The following is a 21,945-nucleotide window of genomic DNA, read 5'->3' on the forward strand; positions in this document are numbered from 1 at the left end:
AGGAAGTGACATTTTCAATAAATATATAACTCAAATATAAACTCAATTCCAGAGAAACTTACCAATTGGTTTTTCACCACTTAGAAATGAGAGGACATGTTTGAGGTATAGATTTTCTTTTCTTCTTACACACACAGAAAAGTAATCACTAAAATAATCCACATACTCATCACCCCCACCCTCCCCCCTCTCTTCACACTACTAGCATACCATATACAAAAGTATAGATTTTTTTCATCTGTTTCCTTGATGTCATATGCAATAAATTGCCAAGCTAGGGCCAGCAAAAAAAAAAAAAAAAAAAAAAAAAAAAAAAAAAAAAAAAAAAAAAAAAACCAAAAAAAACAAAAGAACAAAACCAAAAGCAAGCAAGCAAACAAACAAACAAAAAAACCCAACAAAACAAAAAAGGAACAACAAAACCTCTACCTCTGATTCCTTCCCAACTTTCAGTGTTACATTTAAATCTTCATTCTTTCGGAGTCCGTTTTTGTGCATGGTGTGAAGTAGTACGGGTCCCGCTCAGTTCTGCTGCGTGAGCATCTCCACCATTGGAGACTATCGATTCCTCTAATGAATGGCCAAAGTATCTCTCTCTTTTTAAAAAGCAAACTGGCTATGGGTAGGTAAGCTCACTGACGGGCTCCGTGATAACCCCACCGGTCTGTGTGCCCACACGTGGCGCAGGACACCATACTGGCATTTGCTGACAAAGCTTTGCATAAGCATTTAGATTGGGTGGTATAAGTCCTCTGTGATAGCCAGGCTTCTGTCACTAACGAAATAGCTGAAGGGGGAAAAAAAAATCACCTGGAAAAGAGAAGGCTCGTTTTGGCTCTGAGTTTTGGAGGAATCAGCCCGAGGGGTGGCCAGCTGGCCCCACTGCTTTGGGGATTGCCTAAAAGCATGGTCCTGTAATGGTCTGGGTGAAACGGGGTGGGGGATGTTGGGGGGTATGGGGCCGGGGTGGGGACACTGGTGTCTCAAAATCGTCCTTGAGGGCATGATCTAACGCCCCCCCCTTCTCTCTCAGCCTCATCACCACCTTCCGCTTCGCAGCCAAACTGCGGCGGCGGGGGTGGGGATGGGGGTGGTAATCAGACCCAAAAGGTATCACCTGACATCTTCAGCTGATTTCTCTGTGTGCATGCTTCACACACGTTCATGTGCACACGTGTGAGCAGACGTGTTGCCTCAACCCGATTTGAAGCCGGGTCTTTACACTGGCACAGAGAGCTCTCTACCAACTGGGCTGCCTCTGCAGACCCCCCACTCCCCACCCCTAACTTAATTTTATGTTTTATTCTGTTGACTGTTTTGCATTATGTGCAAATCTGTGTGGTTTTCAGGGTTGGCTTTTTTTCTTTTTCTTTTTTTCTTTTTTCTTTTTTTTTTCTTTTTTTTTTTTTTTGATGTGAGAAGCACGTTGTGTGTTTGTTGTTGACATGACAGCATTTTTTTTTTTTTAAAAATCAAGACTGAAGAGAGTTCCATTGTGTGTATGTGGCACGATTTCTCTTTGGTTGGTCTATTGACAGACAAGAGTCAGCTGTTTTGAATCCATAGCATTGTGCCCGCTATGCAGATGTTCAACTGACTGCAGGGTCCCCAACTCAGCAGGAGAATTTAGATGAAAACGTTTCTTAGCTAGAGTTTTATTGCTGTGGAGACACCTCGGGCAAGGCATTTAACTGGGGCTGGCTTGCAGTTTCAGAGGTTCAGTCCAACGTCCGCCGTCCGTCGTCCTGGCAGGAAGCATGGCAGCGTGCAGACAGGCACGCGGTGCTGGAGAAGGACCTGAGAGTTCTACACTTTGATCCACAGAGAGCCAGAAGGAGACCATCTTCTGCAGGCAGCCAGGAAGGGGGCGGGGGTGGTGGTCTACCTCTGGGCCACAGCTGTCGGAAAACACTTCCCAGATTTCACCTCGGCGATGCTGGTCTCTTCTTAATCACAGCTAATTTCTTTTTTTTTTTTCCTTTTTTTCAGAGCTGGGGACCGAACCCAGGGCCTTGTGCTTGCTAGGCAAGTGCTCTACCACTAAGCTAAATGCCCAACCCCCACAGCTAATTTCTTAGCTCCAGCTGACCAGCATTGATTTTCCCAACAGTCCTTTATATTCTTGACTCTAAAGCCAGAGCTTCGAGGCTAAAGCTTCGGAGTTCTGCTGCTTGCTGAGGCTGGGGCATGGCCCACTTGTTCTTTTCTAACTCCTTTGCTGCCTAAGCTTGGCTGTCCTGGGATTTGCTTTGTAGACTGACCTTGAACTCAGAGATCTGCATGCTTCTGCCTCCTGAATGCTGGGATTAAAGGCATGTGCTCCCATGCCCAGACTTGGGCCTTTCTTTACCTGGAACTTGCTCTGTCCCAGGCTGGTCTTGAACTCAGAGATCTGCTTGCCTCTTTGCCTCTCTGTCTTCTGGGATTAAAGGCACATACCACCACACCTGGACCTTTCTTTGATTCCTTTTCACAAGGCCTTTATAAGTTCTGGACTGTAGTTCATTTCAGGTATAGTCAAGTTGACTACCGAGAATAGCCGCTGCAACATTGTATTCAATTTGTAGACGGGTGGGGAGTTCCCAGCTAATGACTACACAGCACCTTCCCATCTACTTGGAGCCCTTGGTGGTGTCAGACTTCCTTGGCTGGGGGTTGCTCCCAAGTACTTTGCTCTTTGGGATGATTATGGGAATGGAATTGTTTTTTCAGGAACGCCTATTGCCGATGTAGCCAGAGGTCCACCCACAGCCACGTGTCACTTACGGATGGGGACACGTCTTGAGACGTGTGTTACTGGTTGAGTGCATCGGTAGGTGGATGCTGCTGAGGATTTGGGCACCTCCGGGGTAACATGATCTTGAGGAGTTATCGCTGGAGTATCACCTGACCAGGCTGCCATGCTTGTTGTCCCTAAGCCTGGGTGTCTGAGAATAGAGGGAGGTCTGCAGCAAGGACTCTAGAAAGTACACATTCACTCTCCAGCTGAAGCCAGAGGTGGCACAACTCACCTGGGTAGGGAAGACCCCCTAGGCCAGTAAGTGCCACACCAGAGGCACTGACCCTGGACTCTGCTGCCTAGAGCTGGTCACTCTGGGGAAGGCCCAGGCATGATTACCTCTGCTCCCTGTGCTTGGCCACATCCCCTCCATTCTCACTGACACTTACCCTGGGGAGACCTCTCTCTCCTCCAACATGCATTATTGGTCTTTGTGGAAATGGCCAGGAGAGAGGTCTTGTCGTTTGCAATGGCTGAGCCTAGAGACCTTCCGGCATAAGTATAAGGACTGGAGACCTCCCAAAACCCCATCCCACCCCACCCCCAGTGCCAATGGTGGAAGTCAGTGACAGGAGCGAGTGGGCCGGGTTGGGGGTGGCAGACAGGACATTGGTGTCCGCACGGAGGAGCCATGTGATGTCCTGTGAACAGCGGTCACGGTCAGGCAGTGGCTCTGGATGCTCACACAGACCCTTCCCGTTAGAAGGCTCGAGTACTGTTAGACTCCAAGAGCGGATGCCCGCCACCCACCGTAATGGCTCTGTGTCTTCTTGCTGAAGGAAGCAATTTCCAGGCAACACACACACACACACACACACACACACACTCCCCATGGAAGCCGCCACCGAGAGGTACTTACCAGTGTGACTGGCCAACTCACCCCATTACCAGGGGAGCAGAGGAGAGAGGGTGGTCATGAAGGCCTCGGAGTCTATTTCCCATTAATGTAATGAAACGTCCAAGGATGGGCAACTTTATAGGGAAAACAGCTCACAGAGCTGGGTGCTTAAAGGATGCCAGGTCTGTGGGCTCTTTCTTGCTGGCAGAATCCTGAACCCACATGGGATGTCACAGTGCAAAGGGCTGGGCAGGGATCGAATCCCTGTGCCTTCAGATGCCCCTCCCTTTTCTTAAAAGCCACCAGGACTGAGGCTACTGCCCACCCTGGGGGCTCTTACCCACCATTCCCAGATGGGTTTCCACTCTCTTAAGACCTTACAGTGGGAGTTCAATGTCTAGAGACTAGTCCCGGACGACACCCTCCTCACACACCAGTACATGGGCGGGCTGGCATCTCTTCAGGCCTTTTCCAGCCATGAGCTGCTTTAGGGACCACTGGTGGGGCTGGCTGGCACTCAGTACAGTGCATTGCTTCAGGCCCCTGCCCAGGTTCCAGGGCAACACCTAGTCCCTAGGTCAACCCTTGCAGCCAGGCCTTGACAAGAATTTCTTCGGAGGAGGGGGAGTGAGAGAAGAGTGGAATGGGCTACTGTTGGGGAGGGATCCCCTGCCCAGGCTGTCGCTGAGCTGTGGGACACTTGGAGAGTGTTTGATGTGAAACCCTAGTCTGTCTGTCCATTGGTTCCCTGGCTGGCCTGCCCTATGGGGTGGGCCGGGGGAGGGTCCTCTCAGAAATCATTCCATGGCACCCCTGGTCTGCAGGTGCCTTTTCCCCTGGAGTCACTCCAAAAGAATTGAAGCCTGATCATAGGCTGCAGTTTGCCGAGTCACGTGTGAAGATGCCACAAGCTAATTACAAGCAAGCAGGCAGGTACACAGTGGTTCTGCTGATGTCTTGGGAGAGGGGGAATCTGAGCCCACTAATTTTGCACAAATAAAAGAGTTGAAGCTATTGGAAGTACCAGCGTCACAAGTCTACCAGGCAAGGCTGTGGCATGCATCATCGTGTGCGCACAACTGAGCACTGTGCAGATTCCACCGGGATGGGGGGGGGGGGCTGCACTGTAAGGCACTTTCCTGGACAGCGCGGAGCCCTCAGGTTATCGCCCAGCACTGAGAAAAAGAAAGCATTGTTTTATGGCTTGATTACAGGGTATCCCATGGAGGCTCATGTGTTAAATACTCAGTCCCCGGCTGGTGACAACGTTTTTGGAGATTATGAGAGCTTTGAGATGTGGTTCCTGCTAGAGAGCCGAAGACACCAGGAGTGGGGGCCTTAGAAGTTTTTATTCCTGCCCTGGTTCCAGATCAGCCTCTTGAGACGCATTGCCTGTAAACTCCTGCTGCCAGAGACCAGGCCGCTTAGCCAAGAAAGCCTCCCAACCCAGGATGGACCCCCCCTGGGGGGGCAAACAAATCCTCCTTCCAGTCATGTGTGAGATGCACTGTCGAGCTCTGATGCTGAGTGAGCGGCTCTGGGCTTGGATGGGCTGAGCACCCCACCGGGGCTCCAGGCTCCGAGCTACTCAAGAGGCCACAGAAGCGATAGGAGAATGAGAATCTAAAACAAGTTTCTAAGACTTTCACGTAAGAAAGAGGGGAGAGAGGAGGGAGGAATAGCAGTTTTCATTAGGGGACACAGAAGGTTTATGGAGGCAGGGGCCCGGAGATGGTTCAGTGGGAAAGTGCTCGACACACAAGACCATCCGGACATTGATCTTGACTAAGCCAAGACAGCTCACTATTGAATGCACACTCCAAGACTGATCTGTCAGGTCTGCAGAAAAGGACTCGGGAGCCTGACTGTGGCGCCAGTCTGTTCTTAGGGACAGGCTCTGCATAGGAAAAACCAGGTTCAGAAGTTCAGAGTTAAAGGGGGAGAGAAAGGGGGGGGTCAGTACTACAGGTTTGACTAACTAGACAAAGTATCACTGGCAGACTTTTGAGCTGATCAGCCCTGAGTGGGGTAATAGGGATGGTGGACGGTGTGGTGTACAGGGGACTTTCAGAGCATAGAGGTGCCCAGGCATGAGTAATACAAACCACCCCTTTTACCCAAATCCCCACCTTTACAGCCTTTTAAGAGAGTTTCTCAGTGTCAGCTATGGAGCCTTTTGAGCTAAGCCAAGAATGGATACAAAATGGCTACAGTTATGTTAACAGGAACAGGCTTCAGCAGGCTTGATGCCTGACATCCACTTACACATGTAGCAATGCAGACGTGTATAACCCTCTAGCCAGTAGGGGCTTAGGTGAGACGTCATCTCCAACAAGGAAGACACCCAGCATTGCCTGCAGAGATGCAAGCATTAGCGCACACCCGCCCACTGCTCCCATGCACGCACCTGTACATGCAGGTTACAGGCATGCACACAGAGCTGTCACCCCCAGGCCACTCGGGGGAATAAGTGCAGCTGACTGTGCGAGCTCCCTGGAAGCCACCCAGGTGGTGTGGCCCAGTCGTGTGTCATTTGTCCCACTGACAGGGATGAAGAAACTTTATCAAGAATGTCCTCATACGGGGTTGGGGATTTAGCTCAGTGGTAGAGCGCTTGACTAGCAAGAGCAAGGTCCTGGGTTCAGTCCCCAGCTCTGAAAAAAAAAAAAAGAAAAAGAAAAGAAAAAAAAAAAAGAAAAATGTCCTCATATGAGAGCACAAGGCCCAAGAAGTGGTTGGCAGGCGCCAACAAGACGAAAGCACCTGGTAGACACAACCCACGCCCATGTTGTGATTCCACCTGAATATAACTCAGCCCACATGGTGATGCTTCTGGGATGGGGACAGGAGATCCTGGGATTTATCCGCAGCAACTGTAACCAACTCGGGTGACCTCCTGGCACAGCGTGCTGTGACAACACTTCTAGCTGCCTGTTTGTGCATAAGCCCTGTGTTAGGTCTTCTTTTTCTCCTTCTCCCCCTCCCCTTCTTACCACCACCACCACCACCACCACAACCACCACCACCACTACTAGTACTACTACTCTACTACTACTACTACTACTACTACTACTACTACTACTACTACTCATTGTTATGACAAAATACAAAATCAGCTTGAGAGAGGAAGGGTTTCTTTTGGTTCACAGTCTGAGGGGGCACAGTGGGTCCAGCTGGAGACAAAAGTGTGAGATGAATTGTTTCATTTTGTCCACGGTTGGGAAGCAGAGAGTTACAAACGTAGACATTCGGCTTGCTTCCCCACCCCCTCTTTAAGTTTATTATTTATGTGTGTGGATGTTTTGCCTGCATGTGTGCCTGTGTGCACTCCTCTGGCACTGGAGTCACAGATGGTGGTGAGCTGCAGTGTGGGGGATCAAGCTCAGGTCCTTTGGAAGAGCAGCCAGTGCTGTCGCCCCAGTCCCAGATGCTGCTTTTTAGTTCATTCTGGGGCCCCAGCCCCATGAGGCCCACAGGTAAACTGGTCTAGAAATGCCCTTCCAGCTCCCCAGCAAGCTAAGAATGGTTGGTCATCACAGGACACAATACTGATGAACCCAGAAGAGGGGGTCACACAGGCAACAGCACAAGGGTGCTTGGACAAGGTGTTTTCTGAAGTTTAACAAGGAGACAGGACTTTGACAGAAACTCGTTCTCTAGAGAGAAGCGCTAAGGTGGGCGGGAGGTGGCGCTGGTCCGTGTGATGACAGTGATGACCAGTGAGGCCAGAACAGAAACCTAAAGGGTGCTTAGGGGCTTGTAGCTTCAGCAGAATTATCTTCCCGCACCCGGGGTGGCTGTGGGGAAGGGGGTGACTCAGGGAAGTTCTGAGCGCTCTGGAGCCTGCAGTGGAGTCACCCCCTCCCAGCCTGCCTGGCTTCCTGCTCCACCTCCAAAGCCTCTCCAAAGCCTCAACAATAGACATCCCTGGATAACTTGGTGGCTACACAGACCAGTGACATCTGCATGCTTTTCGCACAAAGGGGTCCAGGAGCCTGTGGCCCTGCAGCCAGCCTGTGTGATGAGGTCTCTAGGCGTGGTGCTCCAATGTTCTGGCCCAGCAGATGGGGGGTGGGTCTCGAGAGTCTTCTGGGTCTAAGCAGCACCGGATGCTGCGCCACAACTTTCCTCAGCCACCTGTCGCCGCCCGCAGTGCGAGAGAGCTGGACTCAGCCCTCTTCCCACTCTCAGTTCCCCTGACCCCCTGGGGGACGTGACTGAAGCAAAGCTTCCCAAAACAGAAGTGCAGCATAACTGTGACCGCAGGCTAACACTCCCCTAAAGACACCAGCGGCCGCCGCCCGCGGCCCAGTCCTCGGAACTTGCCAGAAGGTCACATGATACGGGCGAGGAGGGTTAGAGCCCCAGGGAGACTTTACAGTGGATGACTTAAGTTGAGATAATGTCACCTGGATCCGTAGAAAGTGAGGGGTGGAGGGGCCCGAGAGATGACATGGCTGTTGGAGTAGGCGTTGCCCTCGCAGAGGAGGACCTGGGTTTGGTGGTTTCACAGCCTCTGGCTCTGGGGAATCTGACGCCCTCTTCCGGCCTCCTCCGCGGGCACCGAGCAGCGCATGCTGCACAGACATACGTGCAGACCAAAGCGCCTGCGCATGTCAGATAAATCTTAAAGGAGACTGGAGGTGGGAAGCAGCGAGGGGAGACGTAATGGGGATGTGGAAGGACGTGAGACTCTGTGAATTGTTCGTAGCTTGTCCCTTGTTCCGGAGACGAAAGGGGCCCGGAGCAAAGGGTACAGTGGCCACAAGAAGCCAGAGGTGTGGGGATGGAGGCATTCTACCAGAGGCTCCAAGACAAAACATGCCTTCCCCAAACCTTATTTGCTTTCTTGGGGCCCATACCTGATCTCCACCCTGCAGAGTCCGTAAGGAACCAGAGCTTCAGCAACAGGGAGATACTTTGTTATGTCAACAACAGCTAATGTTACAGCCATCCCCAACAATGGACTATGGAAGTAACATCACAGTCCTCTCAAGAGATGCAGAGAGAGCATTGGCTGAAACTCAGTGCCCCCTGAGGAGAAAAACTCTCCATCAGTAGCAGCCTGTTGACTGGAAGCTGTCCCAGCCACTTAGGAAGCTAGGACAGGATGGCAAATTCAAGGCCTTCCTGGGTTGCACAGTGAGTTCAACTGAGGTCCACTGGAGTAACTTGGTGAGACTCTGACTCAGATTTTCAAAAGCTTTGGGCTGTAGCTCAGGGGTAGAGTAGTTGCCTAGCAAGGTCCTTATTTATTTTATTTTATTTGTTTAATGTCGGTGAGTAATTGTAGCTGTCCTCAGACACACCAGATGAGGGCATTGGATCCCACTGCAGATGGTTGAGCCACCATGTGGAATTGAACTCAGGACCTCTGGAAGAGCAGTCAGTGCTCTTAACCACTGAGCAGTCCCATGAAGGTCCTTATAAAAGGGCCTAGAGGCCTCGAATCCAATCAGAGAGCAGCTGGTGATCTCATAACAGTGGTGCTACCGTTTCACGTATGGGTGAATCTTGCCTGGTCTTAGAATCACCGGAATTCACGGCTGGGCAGGAGCAGCCCGTACGTACTCAGTGGCCCTCTGGGCATCACAGGGCCCTTAGAAGACCAGCTGGCAGGGAGGAAGTGCCCGGGCCTGATTTCTTTGTCTTGCATCCAAGCCACACGGTGTCTAGAACAACAACTCCTACAGGAGCCTCCCTCGCCTGGCCTCCGGCTTCTGTTAGTGATCCGTTGTCTCTAGGACTGGCGTTGTCTAGCCTTGAAGGGTTAATCTGCCTTTAAAAAAAAAAAAAAAAGAGTTGTGTTCTTGGAATTGGGTTACCAGATAGTAAGTGGTGTTCTGGCTGGTTTTATTCCAGCTTGACACAGCTGGACTCATCTGGGAGAAAGGAAGCTCAACTGAGAAAATGTGTCCCCCTCCCCACAAGATCTGGTTGTATGCAGGTCTGAAGGGACCGAGAAAGGCACTGGGTGAGTCATGGGAGCTCCCTTTCTGGGTTGGGAAGAATGTACGGACCAGAAGATGGGGGACGGTGGTGGGAGCTGTGAAATGTTTTGTAAGTGCCATGTGGCAGTGACAAGGTGAGCCCACGGTATAGAACCAAGGGAAAGAGAAACAGGAAACAGCGTCCTCGAGTGTCTGAGCCACTCTGTCATCTCTCTCCTTCGGACCACCCCCAACCATCCTGTCCCAGCCATTTAAAATCCAATGCCTAGCAGTCCAAAGCACCTAGTCAGGACTGTTGGGAACCCTTTGTCACTTTTCTGAAGCAGAGAAAAAGAGAGAGAGAAAGTCTGCCAGCCAGGCAGAGTCAAGACAGCCTGGGGCCTGCTAAGCCATGGACACGGACTGATAAGGAGGTGCACCTGAGGCTCGGGGCTAGGGACTGAAGATTCTGATGATCTGGGTGAAAGGAACAGAGGGTTTTGTGTGTGTGTGTGTGTGTGTGTGTGTGTGTGTGTGTGAGAGAGAGAGAGAGAGAGAGAGAGAGAGAGAGAGAGAGATAACAAAAATCCTGTGTATATTTTTGCACAAGCTGCTAGCTCGTGGCTTTACTTCCCAGGGTACTAAAATATAAGTGCTGTTGGTGTTGCTGTGCTGTTGGTGAGGTAATGACCTGAGACCCTCCCTTGCCTGTCTGTTGCCTCTCTTTTCTGTCTTTCCTATGATCAGCTTCCTATGTCAACATATTCGGGAGACAAAGAAGCTGAAATGTATAAAGTCCTTAACCCCGTAGTGTCTGAGGCTCTAGCCGTTGGGCGGGGAATCTTCTGGTTGCCTAGGTGGCGACGAAATAAACCTCACCCCGGAAGCAAAGTGTCCCAACCTCTCCTCTGTCCAGGTGTCCATGACAACAGCAGCTCTACCTGTCAGAGTCCAAGAATCTCTGAAGAACGATACCCCAGACTCCAATACTGTGCAAAAGCCAAGAGCAGTTCTTCATTTCCTGCATGTTGAGGTCCGTCTCCCCATTTGGGAATGGAGACCTCTGGTGGAATCACAGGCTCAGCTTTTATTGTCTGTTAGGGGAATTCCAGGGAGGGCTGCATTCACTTTTACCTTGATTGGTCAGCACTATCCCTGGGGGTCTGAGTGATTCTACAATCGGTAGAATTCTAGCTACCTATTCTTGCTTCAAGCCAGATGACAAGGTGTCCTCGGATTGGCTGCCTGAGGCGGTGGTTGGCTGACCACAGGTTCCTGGATCCAGGTTCTTGTTTCTGGAAAACAGAAACTTAGGCCTAGTCTCCCAAACTGCCAGTTTGCAACCTGTCGTGGAGTCAGCCTGGCTCTGGATGACTTGGTTCTTGAATCCCCCCCCCCCCCGGGCCTCCCTCCGATCTGTTACCAGATCAAATCATTGATTTGTCAGGGTTTTACCTGCCTTGGTCCTAGTCGTTGGCCAAGGGGTCAATTAGGACCTAAGAATGGTAGGTTATTGCCAAAACGTGGGCCTTTCTGACTTAGCATCTTGGCCTGTAAAGTGGAGTAATGGATGTTGTCTTTTGGTGGCCCACAGAGGCTGAGATGCTAGTCAAAGGCTGGGCGGTGGGGCGCTTATCAGAAGTGTCTGCTTAGATGATCCAGTTGAAAGACAGGAGACCGTCGCAGTGACTGGACTGGTTAATATCAGCTTTCAGCAAGCCAGACTGTAGCAGCTTACGTCCTCAGGTGCTCTGTGGACAGAGTCTGTCAGTATCAGTCAGGTGAAAATCTGCTGAGACAAACATAGACTGGGGACAGAAGTTAAAACAGTCTAAGACCAAAAGGGGAGGGAGGATTCTATTTTTAAGGACAAGTTCGAGAATTTATCTGGAGTTCATTTAATCTGTGGCAGGCAGGTCTAAGTCTTGGATTTCCAGAAGCTCAAGTGGACTTTAGTTTTACAAAAGGATGTATTAGAGTCCATATTTTAGAAAAAGCAGTTAGCATGTGTCTGTAAGACAACAGAAGTAGATCCGTGCCTTTGAGACTCAGTAAAATTACAGGTTTGGGTCAAAGGGAGTGGGGACCCCCCCCCAGTCTAGAGGGTGGATATACGGATTGAACAGAGATGTTATCTAAGCGTGACAAGAAGCATCTTCAGATCTGTACTCGTTAGACAACCAAAGGGAGTTTAAAATCTTGAGCTTAGGACTGAACTGTAAACTGCCAGTGTTCCGTTAGCTTATCAGAACTCCATTGATCGGTGTTGAAACTTGGAATTTTCAAGATACCAGTGCCACAATAGCACAGGCCAGGGAAAGAAACCTGGAATGATTTTCAATTTTTTAAGACATCTTTGATCATTTCTATACTCCTTGGACATTCTGAATCTTGCCCTTTTTCTGTCTGGTCATTTGTCATGAGACATGGGTCGTTATCGAGAGCAAGTTACTGCCCAGCGAGTTTACATAAGGGAACAGTGAAACGCCAAGTCATTTGAAGCCTGTGGTTCGTGAAGCAAACCTGCTTGCCTTTCTTAAAACAAAAGGCCCAGCAGTTTTAACTGATAAATTTGCCGGCGAAGAAACAATGGTAGTGGGTTATTTTGACATGAGGAGCCGTTAAGTTACAAGTAGCTGCCCACGCGATCAGAGGATTTGAAGAAGGATAAATTAAGACGACAGAGTCTGGTCCTTACGCTGTCGCCCAGCCAGTTACCCCAGGCTCCTGCGTCTCTATGGCACCCAGGGCAGAGGCAGGCAGTCTTGGGCCGTCAGGTCCGTCAGGTCGGGAAGGCAAAAAGGCTTTTCCTGTGGAGGAGGAACATGGGAGGGGCTGACCTCGCCTCGGCTACAGCACCGCGTGCGCGTGCGCGGTGATCAGTTCTCCTCTGTCCGCAGAGCAGGCCCGGCCCTGGTGGCAGGCGAGGCATTGGGGCAGTTAAGCCCCATGGTTATCACACCACAATCCAGATGGTGTCCTCTACCGCTGCGCCCACCTCTTCTTGGAGACCTTGGGAGTCCGGTAAGTTCACACTTCCTCAGTGCCGCTTTCGGCAGATCTCTAACAGTTATGACTAACGGCCAGTATTGACCTACCTCATATGCGTCTGAGTTGAACAATCTTTGTCTGTTCCAAACTGCCCCTTGCAAACATAGGAGACCAAATAAAACGTCAATTTACGATGAACTGCATCAGTGCTTAGCCTATCGTTCCCGTTGAATCGGAGCCTGAGAAGTCAGTTTTGAATTGAAGCTTTTTTAGTATTAATTTAAAACTTTTTAACCCAAAAACCTATTTGATAAGGAAACTTAAATAATGGAACATTAGAGTTTTCCGTATGGTTCAGTTTTAGACTGAAACCACTGTCCGGACAGGGAAAGGATTTTTAAAAAGCTGGGTCTGAGAGAACTGGTGCTGGGCTGCTGGAGCCTTGCCAGAACTCAGGAAAACTGAAAGGAAGGATGCCTTCCGGGTGGGGTAGGGAGCGGGGGCTGCCTGCCTGTTGCCTCCTCAGTTCATTACTGCAAGTGAAGGGCTTCAAGAGCGACAATCAGACCAAACTGAGGCTGGCATTCCCAGGGAACCTGAAGATGTCGTTTCAGGCTGCAGATATATTATTAGACGGGTTAAATGAGCCCTCAGATGGCCAGCTTGGAAGTCTGGGGGCTGGGAAAGGTAAGGGCTTGAGCCATGGTGACCTGCCCAGTGTGCAGCGGAGACCCACAGAGAAAACTTTTTATCTCCTTTGTGAGTTCAGGCTCAGTGGAGGAAGGCTTTCTTTCTTTAATCGTTTCGTCTCTTAATTTGGAAACAGAGTAACTATGAGACGAAACTACAGACATAGGCAGGGTAGACCTGCGCCCAGGGCAACTGATAGGATTAGGGGAAGGGGGCGAGGGAAGAGAACCAGACGCCCCACCAAAGGGACCCAGATGTTCTATGGTGCAGGAGTTATAGCCTGCAAAAGATGGTTAATATTTTTCCAATTGTAGAGTTAAACCTAGATTCCTGGAGCCAGGCACCTGAAGTCTAGCAGAGTGGAGCAGGCTGGCTATCCTTGGGAAACAAACAAGGACTTATACATGAGGACGAAGATCATGAACAAAATACACACAGATCAAAGAGCGACATTCCCGGGAAAAGGAGGGCAGAACACAGTGAGAGTTTAACTGTAAGACTCTATAATTTATAGTAGATAATTATAACATATAATAAGGCTTTATAATTTCTTCCCTTGGTTTTCCTCTCCCAGACAGGGTCTCACTGTGTAGCCCTGGCCATCCTGGAACTCAAACCTGGAACTGTGGAGACCCAGGCTGGCCTCGAACCCACAGAGATCCACTGGCCTCTGCTTCCCCAGCGCTGGGATTAAAGGTGTGCGCCTGCATGCCCGGCTTTATAATCCCTTCCTGAAGTGTCAGTGTCAGCCAGTTCTGTACACTCACTATTTCCGTGGGAGCAACTGTCTCCTGCAACTCAGAAAATAGAGTCCCACCTCCTTGTCTGCGGTCTATGTTCTCCATCTGTTTGTCCCTTTCCCCGATTCTCTCTTTGGCCGTGTCAGGGCATCTGCACTCAGCTCCTCTGAGACAGAGCGTTTGAGGTTGTATCCCCATCGTATCCCCATGTGAGGGGCTGGAAGGGTGGGCACAGGAAACTGCTTGCTGTGTGACAGGAAATGTGAAGCTCGCTGGCTGCTGGCCGGCACCCACATGACAAGCCAGGAGTGGCCTGCGCGTGCCTGTGACGCCTGGACTGAGCTAGGCGGGGACAGGAATGTCACTCAGGCTTAGTGGCTACAAGCCTAGGTGAAAAGCAGGAGTCCCACAGTCAGCAAGAGACATTGCCTCAAAAGAGGACTAGACAGGGTGACTGAGGGAGAGACCCGGTGCTGCCGCCTGGCCTCCATGTGTGTGGGTGGGCATGCACACACACCAAAAACAAGGTTAATAAAAGAATTCCAAAGTCAGTCCTTTTCTTTATTTTTTTTTTTTTCGGAGCTGGGGACCAAACCCAGGGCCTTGCTCTTGCTAGGCAAGCGCTCTACCACTGAGCTAAATCCCCAACCCAAGTCAGTCCTTTTCAACAGTTTCTTGTGGGTCCTTTGAACTCTGCCTCTCGGAACACCCCTCGATGACAACTCACGTAAACCTTAGCCCGTTTCCCTCTGCCCTGTCTGCTGTCCTCATATCTGGTTGCTTTGGATTAAGTACCACATGGTGTTTTCTGACACAGGAATGGCGTTATCCCACAGAGACACCTGGGCATTAACTATCTGGCAACTCCTGTCTACCCCAAGCTCCCCAAAAGGATGTTCTTCAAGGTCTCCACCCTAGTAATAGGTTACCCCCGCACCCTGTGCATCTACTGGGCTCCAGGGTTCCCCCGCAGGTGCATGGACTTTCTTTGTTATTCAGTTGCCTCCTGGTGCATGTGCAGCCTAAAACACAACTCAAGCACCAGGGTGATGTTCTCGGCTCTCTTCCCTCAATGTGGGTCCAGTCATCTCTCCCTCGTGCCTCTGAGGCTCATCAGCGTTACCATGTTATCTCTTATGTGAACATTTTAAGCTATACTCACTGAGAGAGGTGATAACAATCCCTTTGTATAAAAGGTTTCATATGCAGGGGGCCATACCTCCACATCACCTAGGCACGACCCTCTCCGCGTGGCTTAGCATGATACCCAGCGAGACATAAACAGGTGCTATCCTGTCTGCTGGAGGAATGGCAAGTATGTGTTCTGTGCACACACACAACCCATTGAAACCGTTTGTGTGTACATGCATGTGTATGGGCCAGGGTGCACGTGTGGAGGTTGGAGGACAGATTGTGGAGTTGGCTCCCTCCTCCCACCAAGAGGGTCCTGGGGGCTGAACTCAGGTTCTCAGTCCTGGCAGCAAGAGCCTTCACACACAATGCCCTACCACTGGGCCCCGACACATATATCTTGACTTTTTTTTTTTTTTTTTTTTTTTAATTTCTGAGATAGGGTGAGCCGCAGATCTAGAACCCACAGGTCTGGTAAGCCAAAAAAAAAAAAAAAAAAAAAAAAAAAAATCTCTAGAGTCAGAAAACTCCCGTTCCGTAAGTCGTCAGATCTTGTCATAGTACAAACACGTTCTTGACAGTCCTTTGACACCCTGGGCGCCTGTCCCAGGAGCCCAAGATGCCAGAGAGCCCTGGGGTCAGCGGGGGAAACTGAATGGCAGTTTGCCACCTATGAAGATGAACGTGCTAACGCTGTGAGGCAGTCCCTTGAAGTACAATACTCCCCTATGTCCCAGAAAGGGAAGGATTTTCCCTCATGAGATCAAGAGAGCACACACACACATACACACACGGAGAAGTTGAATCCCTGTGTGTAGCTGGTCAGAGCGCGGCATGACACAGAACCTAGACTGTGCCAGATAACCTGTGCTAGATGAACCAAAGCAATGTCATTTGCTCAGCAGCGCCTCCTATAGTCAAAACCTGGAACTGACCTTTTCCAGTCACCATGGAAACGACCCTGGAACCTGATACACAGTAGCAAGTTCTGTAATCATTCTAATTAAGAACTTCATTCTAGAACACGACAGATATATTAGGAAGCATCCAGAACACCTTTTTGCAAGAATGAGAATAGAGGCTCATTGTTGGCCTAGATCTTCTGCTTTGGCAGGGAAAAGCAGTCAAACAGCCTGGTTCATATTTGTAGAAACAGAAGGGCGTCTCACGTGGCTCAGTCTTATACGTGGGATTATTTCAACTGCCGGTAAGAGAAAACTCTGACTCTTGTCACTTCACCAGAAGTTGGCGTGTTTTCCAAAATATCGGCAAATCCAGAGGTGGACGCTACAGCATCTGGTTGTCCTGGAACTCCTCGTGCGCCATGAGAGCTGTGCCCTCTGACTGCCTGGGAGCCGGAGCACAGAATGGACCAGCACCAGAAGCAGGGTTGTGTGATCCACAGGCCTCTCTACATGAACAAGGAGGCATGCAGGGGACTTCCCCGGCATCTCATTGGGCAGAACTGTGTCACATGTTCCTGTTTAAACCAATCACTGGAGTCTGGGAAGCCAGCTCACTGGGCAAAGAACATTGGCACTCCCATAAAAGTCCGATGAGACCCCCATAAACCTGTTATCTCCCTGCTGGTCAAGTTGAGACGGGAAATTGCTGGAGCTTGCCAGCCCAGTCGACTAGCCAGTCAGTGAGCTTCACTTTCCATGAGAGAACCTGTCTCAAAGGTAACAAAAGGGACCTGGAGAGATGGCTCAGTGGTTAAGAGTGCTGGTTGTTTTTCCAGAGGACCTGGGTTATATTCCCAGCAACCACATGTCGGGCAGCTAGCTCGCAGCTGTCTGTAACTCTAGTTCCAGGGGGTCGATGCCCTCTGAGGGTACTGCATGCACGTGGTGCACAGCCGCACATGCAGGATCACACCCATACACGTAAAATATTTTTAATTAAAATATGAAATAACTTGTTTAAAAGGTAGCGAATGGATGAGGACACCAGGCGTGAATCACCGGCTTCCATAGACATGCACACGAACATACACAAATCAATAAGCAATAAATGAATACATGGATAAATTAATGAACAGGTTAATTACTGGCAGAGGGACCTGATGATTGGCAGAGGCCAATTAGGACCTGCCTAGGGTAGAAAGTGGCACACCTCTTTTGAAGCGTGTGCCCAAGACTGGAGGTAGTACCAGGACAAACTCGACATTGTTTAGAGAGAAGGGAAAAGAAATTAATATTGAGTGATGACTATATTGATCTGTGTTTTCTAGAGAAACAGAATAGATGAGGTGAACATGTGTGCCTGTATATAAGTGTATGCATGTATATGCATGCAGTATATGTATATGCAATATGCATGTATGTATATGCAAAAAACATGTATACATATATGTGTACATATACACATACATATACACACAACATAGATACTTATGTGTGTATACATATACATATATACATGTACACACACACACACACACACACACCAAACCACCCTTTGGGATCCACAGGGCATGGGTTCCAGGTGTGTTTTAAAGTACCAAGTCCTCAGGTGTTCCCATCCCTTCTATGGTCGGCGTCATACATGTGTAGAATCTCTTTACACCCTCCTTTATACTTCCTGTCATCTCTATGTGACCTATATATTTAAAGCAGTGTAAGTAGCATGTGATAGACACTGGACATCACTGGCTAAGAAAAAAGAATGAGACAACAGCTTGTGTGTTTCAGCACAGAAGCAGTCGCAGTCATTTCTTTTCTACCCACGATTGGTTAACTTCACTCTGGGCGACTGGCAGATGCAGAGGCTGACTGTTTGTGTGGACACACACATGTATGTGGTACATTCATGTACGTAGGTAGCTGTGGAGGCTGAGATGTTCAAGCTTCGCAGCCAGTGAACTGGAGACCCTGGTGGGGGCAGGTGGCTCAGCTCCAGTCGGTGACTGGCAAGCTAGAGGCTATGAAATGCCAAAATTCTGATTCAAACCCAATGCAAAGCGCTGGCAAAGCGATTAGAAAGGCGGCCTGCCTCCTCTGCCCTTTCCTCCCCTTCAGGTCTGACTGATTGCACAAGGCTAACCCACCCTAGGGAAGGCAGTCAGGTGCCCTCCCCTGTGGATTTTCATCCAGAACCACCATTACAGCACACCCCGAGGAATGCCCAAACCTATTCCTGTCTGAGTGTGGCTTAGATCACCCACCCCAGCATCGAGGCAAGCTAACTGGGGTTCCTTTGCATGGAGAAGGCCTCGCTCCACCCCCTCCCCCTTGCTCTCTGTCCAGTGTCTTTGAATGTGTTTTCTCTGGAGGATCCTTCATGGAGTTGATTGGCAGCTGAAATGAGAAGACATACGTAGCATTCACGGCACAGAGGTGGCCTCATCAACAAGTCGCAGCTGTGGTTATCACCTGTCGGGAGCCATAATGGGACAAGCTAATAACTAGCAGGTGTTCACCTGATGGCCAGCCTCGAATTATTATGTAATCTGTGACCAGTTCGCCCTTATTAAGCAAGGCTGTATGGGATTCATTTTAGGAAAGACTCCTGCTATTAAAATGCCTTTCCTGTTATTATTAAACACATAGAACAATCATTAAGTAGTAGCACACCCCTTTGGAGCAGATCTCTGCAGAATTGTGAAGATGTACTCTATGCTATATAGACAAATGACTTCTTAAGTCTTTTTTTTTTTTCTTGGTTCTTTTTTTCGGAGCTGGGGACCGAACCCAGGGCCTTGTGCTTCCTAGGCAAGCGCTCTGCCACTGAGCCAAATCCCCAACCCCGACTTCTTAAGTCTTAATAATGAGCTTATTAAAAAAACTCCTAAAATTATATCAGTGATTATTAAGCCCTTTTATAGTGGGGCTGCTATTAAGTCCTTTTCTGATTGATGTCAAAACTGCAGTGAGAACTCTGCCAGTCTCCCAAGTGCCACCAGTTAATTGCTCTTAGAAAGTAACCAGACTTTCTTCTACTCAGAGCACATTCCAAGAGGTTGTAAAACAATTAACCAGTGGTCATAAAAAGGAAACTAATGATTTATTATAGGTGCTAAGACAGAGAATAAACTATTGACTGGGTTTATCTATACAAAACTTCACTAATAACTTAGTTATGGTTTTAAACCTTCAGTGTACCTGTGGAGCTGTGACAGGTGATGGATGTTTAGCCAGATAATTACTCCTGATGGATATGCATGCAAACATTCTCTGTTGCAAGTTTCTATTTCAATTTACGTACGATTTGATTTTTGTGTGTGTGAACTAGTGATGAACATTGTAACGTGTGATGGTGTATTCTGAAAGGTGTTTAAGGGCTTAGGAAAAAAAGGAAGAGTGGGAACTGAACTGAGAAGAACCAAGCTGAGCAGAACTGAGCTGAGGAGGTTTTTAGACAGAACAGTTTTTAGACAGAATTGAACTCAAGAAGAACTTAGACGGGGTTGGGGATTTAGCTCAGCGGTAGAGCGCTTGCCTAGAGAGCGCAAGGCCCTGGGTTCTGTCCCCAGCTCCGGAAAAAAAGAAAAGAAAAAAAAAAGAAAGAAAGAACTTAGACGTATAGGCATAGCATTGGGAGAAGAGGCATTGAGAGTAAGAGCATTATTGGGACATCAGGACAGGAGGAGAGAGCAAGGTTAGAAGGAGAATGCAGAGTGGAATAACTTAGAGACTATAGGTAACATAAGAGGGCAATGTGCAGAATGCAGAGGGAAAGAGGAAAAAGTAAGAGGCTGGAGAGAGCAGAAGGAGCAGGCAAGCGTCTCCTTACCACGGGACAGGACAGGCCATTTCTTAGTAACAGGGCAGGCTTAGTCTTATTAAAAGGAACAAGCTTTTTCTTACAAACTTGGGTTTAATCCATTTAGCATTCAAAAGGTAGAAGCTTTTTCTTTGTTCAATAAAGATTGGAGCTCATCTTTCATCCAGAATGAGTGAGTTCTTTCTGCACCGGTGCTTGGTTTTTTTTGCTCCATATGCATATGTAAGTATGGATGTGTGTGTAAGAATGTAATTGTAAGAATGCATGCAAGCCTAGGAAGCGAAAGGCCCTGGGTTCGGTCCCCAGCTCCGGGGGAAAAAAAAAAAAAAAGAATGCATGCAAGCTGCTCCCAACTGGTTTGAGTGGAAATGAATAAATGCACATTCACGGATCTGTATATGAACCTATATGAGTTTATGCATATTTCCCTATGTAAATGTTTTTCCTTCTGTAAGCGCTATTCACATCTCTTGGTTCAATAGAAGTTTATTGCTCCTAACTTCCCCCTAGCCTGACAAGCAAGAGGGATAGGGACAAAAAGGGGAAAGGCTCTAGCAATTAATCCTCTACTTTATCTCCTGCTGTTTTAGAATGAAGTGCTAAGTGCCAGTTTCTAGCCTCAGAGGAACACAGAAGGCGGGTCAGCTACAGTAGCAGAGCATGGTGACTTAGATAAGTAAACTTTTTATTATTATTATACAGCAACCCTAAATATCTTGTAAGACAAAATCTCACCCTTCGCGGACGCTCTTCCCCCTCTGCTACTTCAAGAAGAATCAACAAGAAAGAAGACCCCCACTGGCACTGGCTCCCAGCAGTCACTCTTACTGGGCTGTGAATTGTGAAGACGTTCGCTGTGCAGGACAGCGATGAGCTGTATATTCGGCGCCTCACTGCTGCGCGCGATGCCCATGGTCGTCGCTAGAGGGCGCCACAGGCACCCTGCCAGAAGCAGCGCCAGGCTCTGGCCACAGGGTGAGCCAGCCCCGACTGATAGCAGCCTGGGAAAGCCTCCAGGCTACAAGGAAGCTTTCCCAACGTTTCTCAGGCCGCCCCGTAGGGTGTGTACTGGCTAGTGTTATGTCAACTACATAAGCCACAGTCAAGCCTCAATTGAGAAAATGCCATCAATGGGGGGCATTTTCTTAAGTGGTTATTATTGTGGGGTAGACCGAGTTCACTGTGGGTAGTGCCATTTTCGGGCAAAGCCATTAGCATTACCCCTGCATAGCCTCCGCATCAGCTCCAGCCTCCAGAGTCCTTGCCCTGACTTCCTTCAGTGATGGAACCCAAATAAGCCCTTTCTTTCCTCCTTAACTTGCTTTTGGTCCTGGGATTTTATCACAGCAATAGTAAACCTGACCAGGTCATGAGTCCCCTGCCTCAGTCTCCCCATCAATGGGTCGTTAGGAGTTTGCCCCGAGCCTGGTTTTGCCTCAGTTTTAAATATACATGGACGGAGACACGGGATGTAGGTCACGGTTAGGCATCTTAGGTCACCCTTGGCAACTTGGCACGGCTGACGCTGATGCCTGGAGGAGGCTGGAGGAGGATGCTCTGTGCTGTGAGCTGTCCAGGAGGCGGCGCTGAGCTCTCACGGGTGACTTGGGCGGTTTGTCAGGTTCTGACGTCCGCATCCTGGGCTGTCATTCATCCCCTGCCGGTCCCGCCTCCTCGCGGCTGCAGCAGGGCGCGGAGCGGAGACGCGTCCGGGCACCCGGTACCGACCAGCTTGAGCCATGGCTTCGGTCCCTGCGGGTAAGCACGGGCGGGCGGCGGGAGGGCGGCCAGGCCCCGCGGCCTCGGTGCCGCTCACCGCGCTTCCCTGCTTGTCCCGCAGAGGCCGAGACCCGCCAGAGGCTGCTGCGCACCGTGAAGAAGGAGGTAGGGGCGGCCACCCTAGGGTGACAGGGCCACCGCGGACACCTGGCTGGCGGTGACTGTGCATGGCTAACCAGGGAGGGGTTGGGAGGTACGCTGTAAAACGGGTGTTTCAGTGCGTGAGGCCCTCCTGGTGTAGGAACGGAAGGTGTCTAGGTGGGATCTTTTCCTTGTGGAGGGACAGGTACTCACTCCTGGGGTATGGTAGGGTGATGTGGGGGCTCCTCATTAGGGATGCGG

At 49.6% G+C, this 21,945-nt stretch overlaps 1 protein-coding gene and 2 long non-coding RNA genes across 6 annotated transcripts in view; 2 read left to right on the top strand and 1 right to left on the bottom strand.

The window, feature by feature from the left end:
* Window positions 1–8,517: 8,517 nt before the first annotated feature.
* Window positions 8,518–12,658, bottom strand: LOC108352469 (uncharacterized). 3 transcript variants are annotated; one of them, XR_015634392.1, is made up of 4 exons: window positions 12,388–12,658; window positions 11,007–11,298; window positions 10,746–10,842; window positions 8,518–9,396 (listed from the first exon to the last, which is right to left on the bottom strand). It is a non-coding gene; the product is annotated as an uncharacterized LOC108352469 (long non-coding RNA). The 3 variants fall into 3 exon arrangements; XR_015634393.1 differs by lacking the exon at window positions 12,388–12,658 and adding an exon at window positions 12,246–12,352 and having other exon boundaries at window positions 8,890–9,396; XR_015634394.1 differs by lacking the exons at window positions 8,518–9,396; window positions 12,388–12,658 and adding an exon at window positions 12,246–12,361 and having other exon boundaries at window positions 10,536–10,842.
* Window positions 12,385–14,519, top strand: LOC148002371 (uncharacterized). The gene is made up of 3 exons (XR_015634391.1): window positions 12,385–12,571; window positions 13,543–13,721; window positions 13,803–14,519. It is a non-coding gene; the product is annotated as an uncharacterized LOC148002371 (long non-coding RNA).
* A 6,981-nt stretch (window positions 14,520–21,500) lies between these two features.
* Sgsm1 (small G protein signaling modulator 1) overlaps window positions 21,501–21,945 on the top strand; it is a 65,241-nt gene continuing 64,796 nt past the window's right edge. Inside the window, exons 1-2 of one of the 2 annotated variants that reach the window (XM_087578139.1) lie at window positions 21,501–21,582; window positions 21,665–21,708. In XM_087578139.1, the coding sequence (XP_087434265.1) occupies window positions 21,564–21,582; window positions 21,665–21,708 (63 nt within the window). In that variant the 5' untranslated portion in view covers window positions 21,501–21,563. The remainder of the gene's footprint in view (window positions 21,583–21,664; window positions 21,709–21,945) is intronic. The other variant, NM_001105937.2, reaches the window with a different exon arrangement.

This window comes from Rattus norvegicus, chromosome 12, assembly GCF_021556685.1.
Source record: "Rattus norvegicus strain SHRSP/BbbUtx chromosome 12, alternate assembly SHRSP_T2T, whole genome shotgun sequence".
NCBI lineage: Eukaryota > Metazoa > Chordata > Mammalia > Rodentia > Muridae > Rattus > Rattus norvegicus.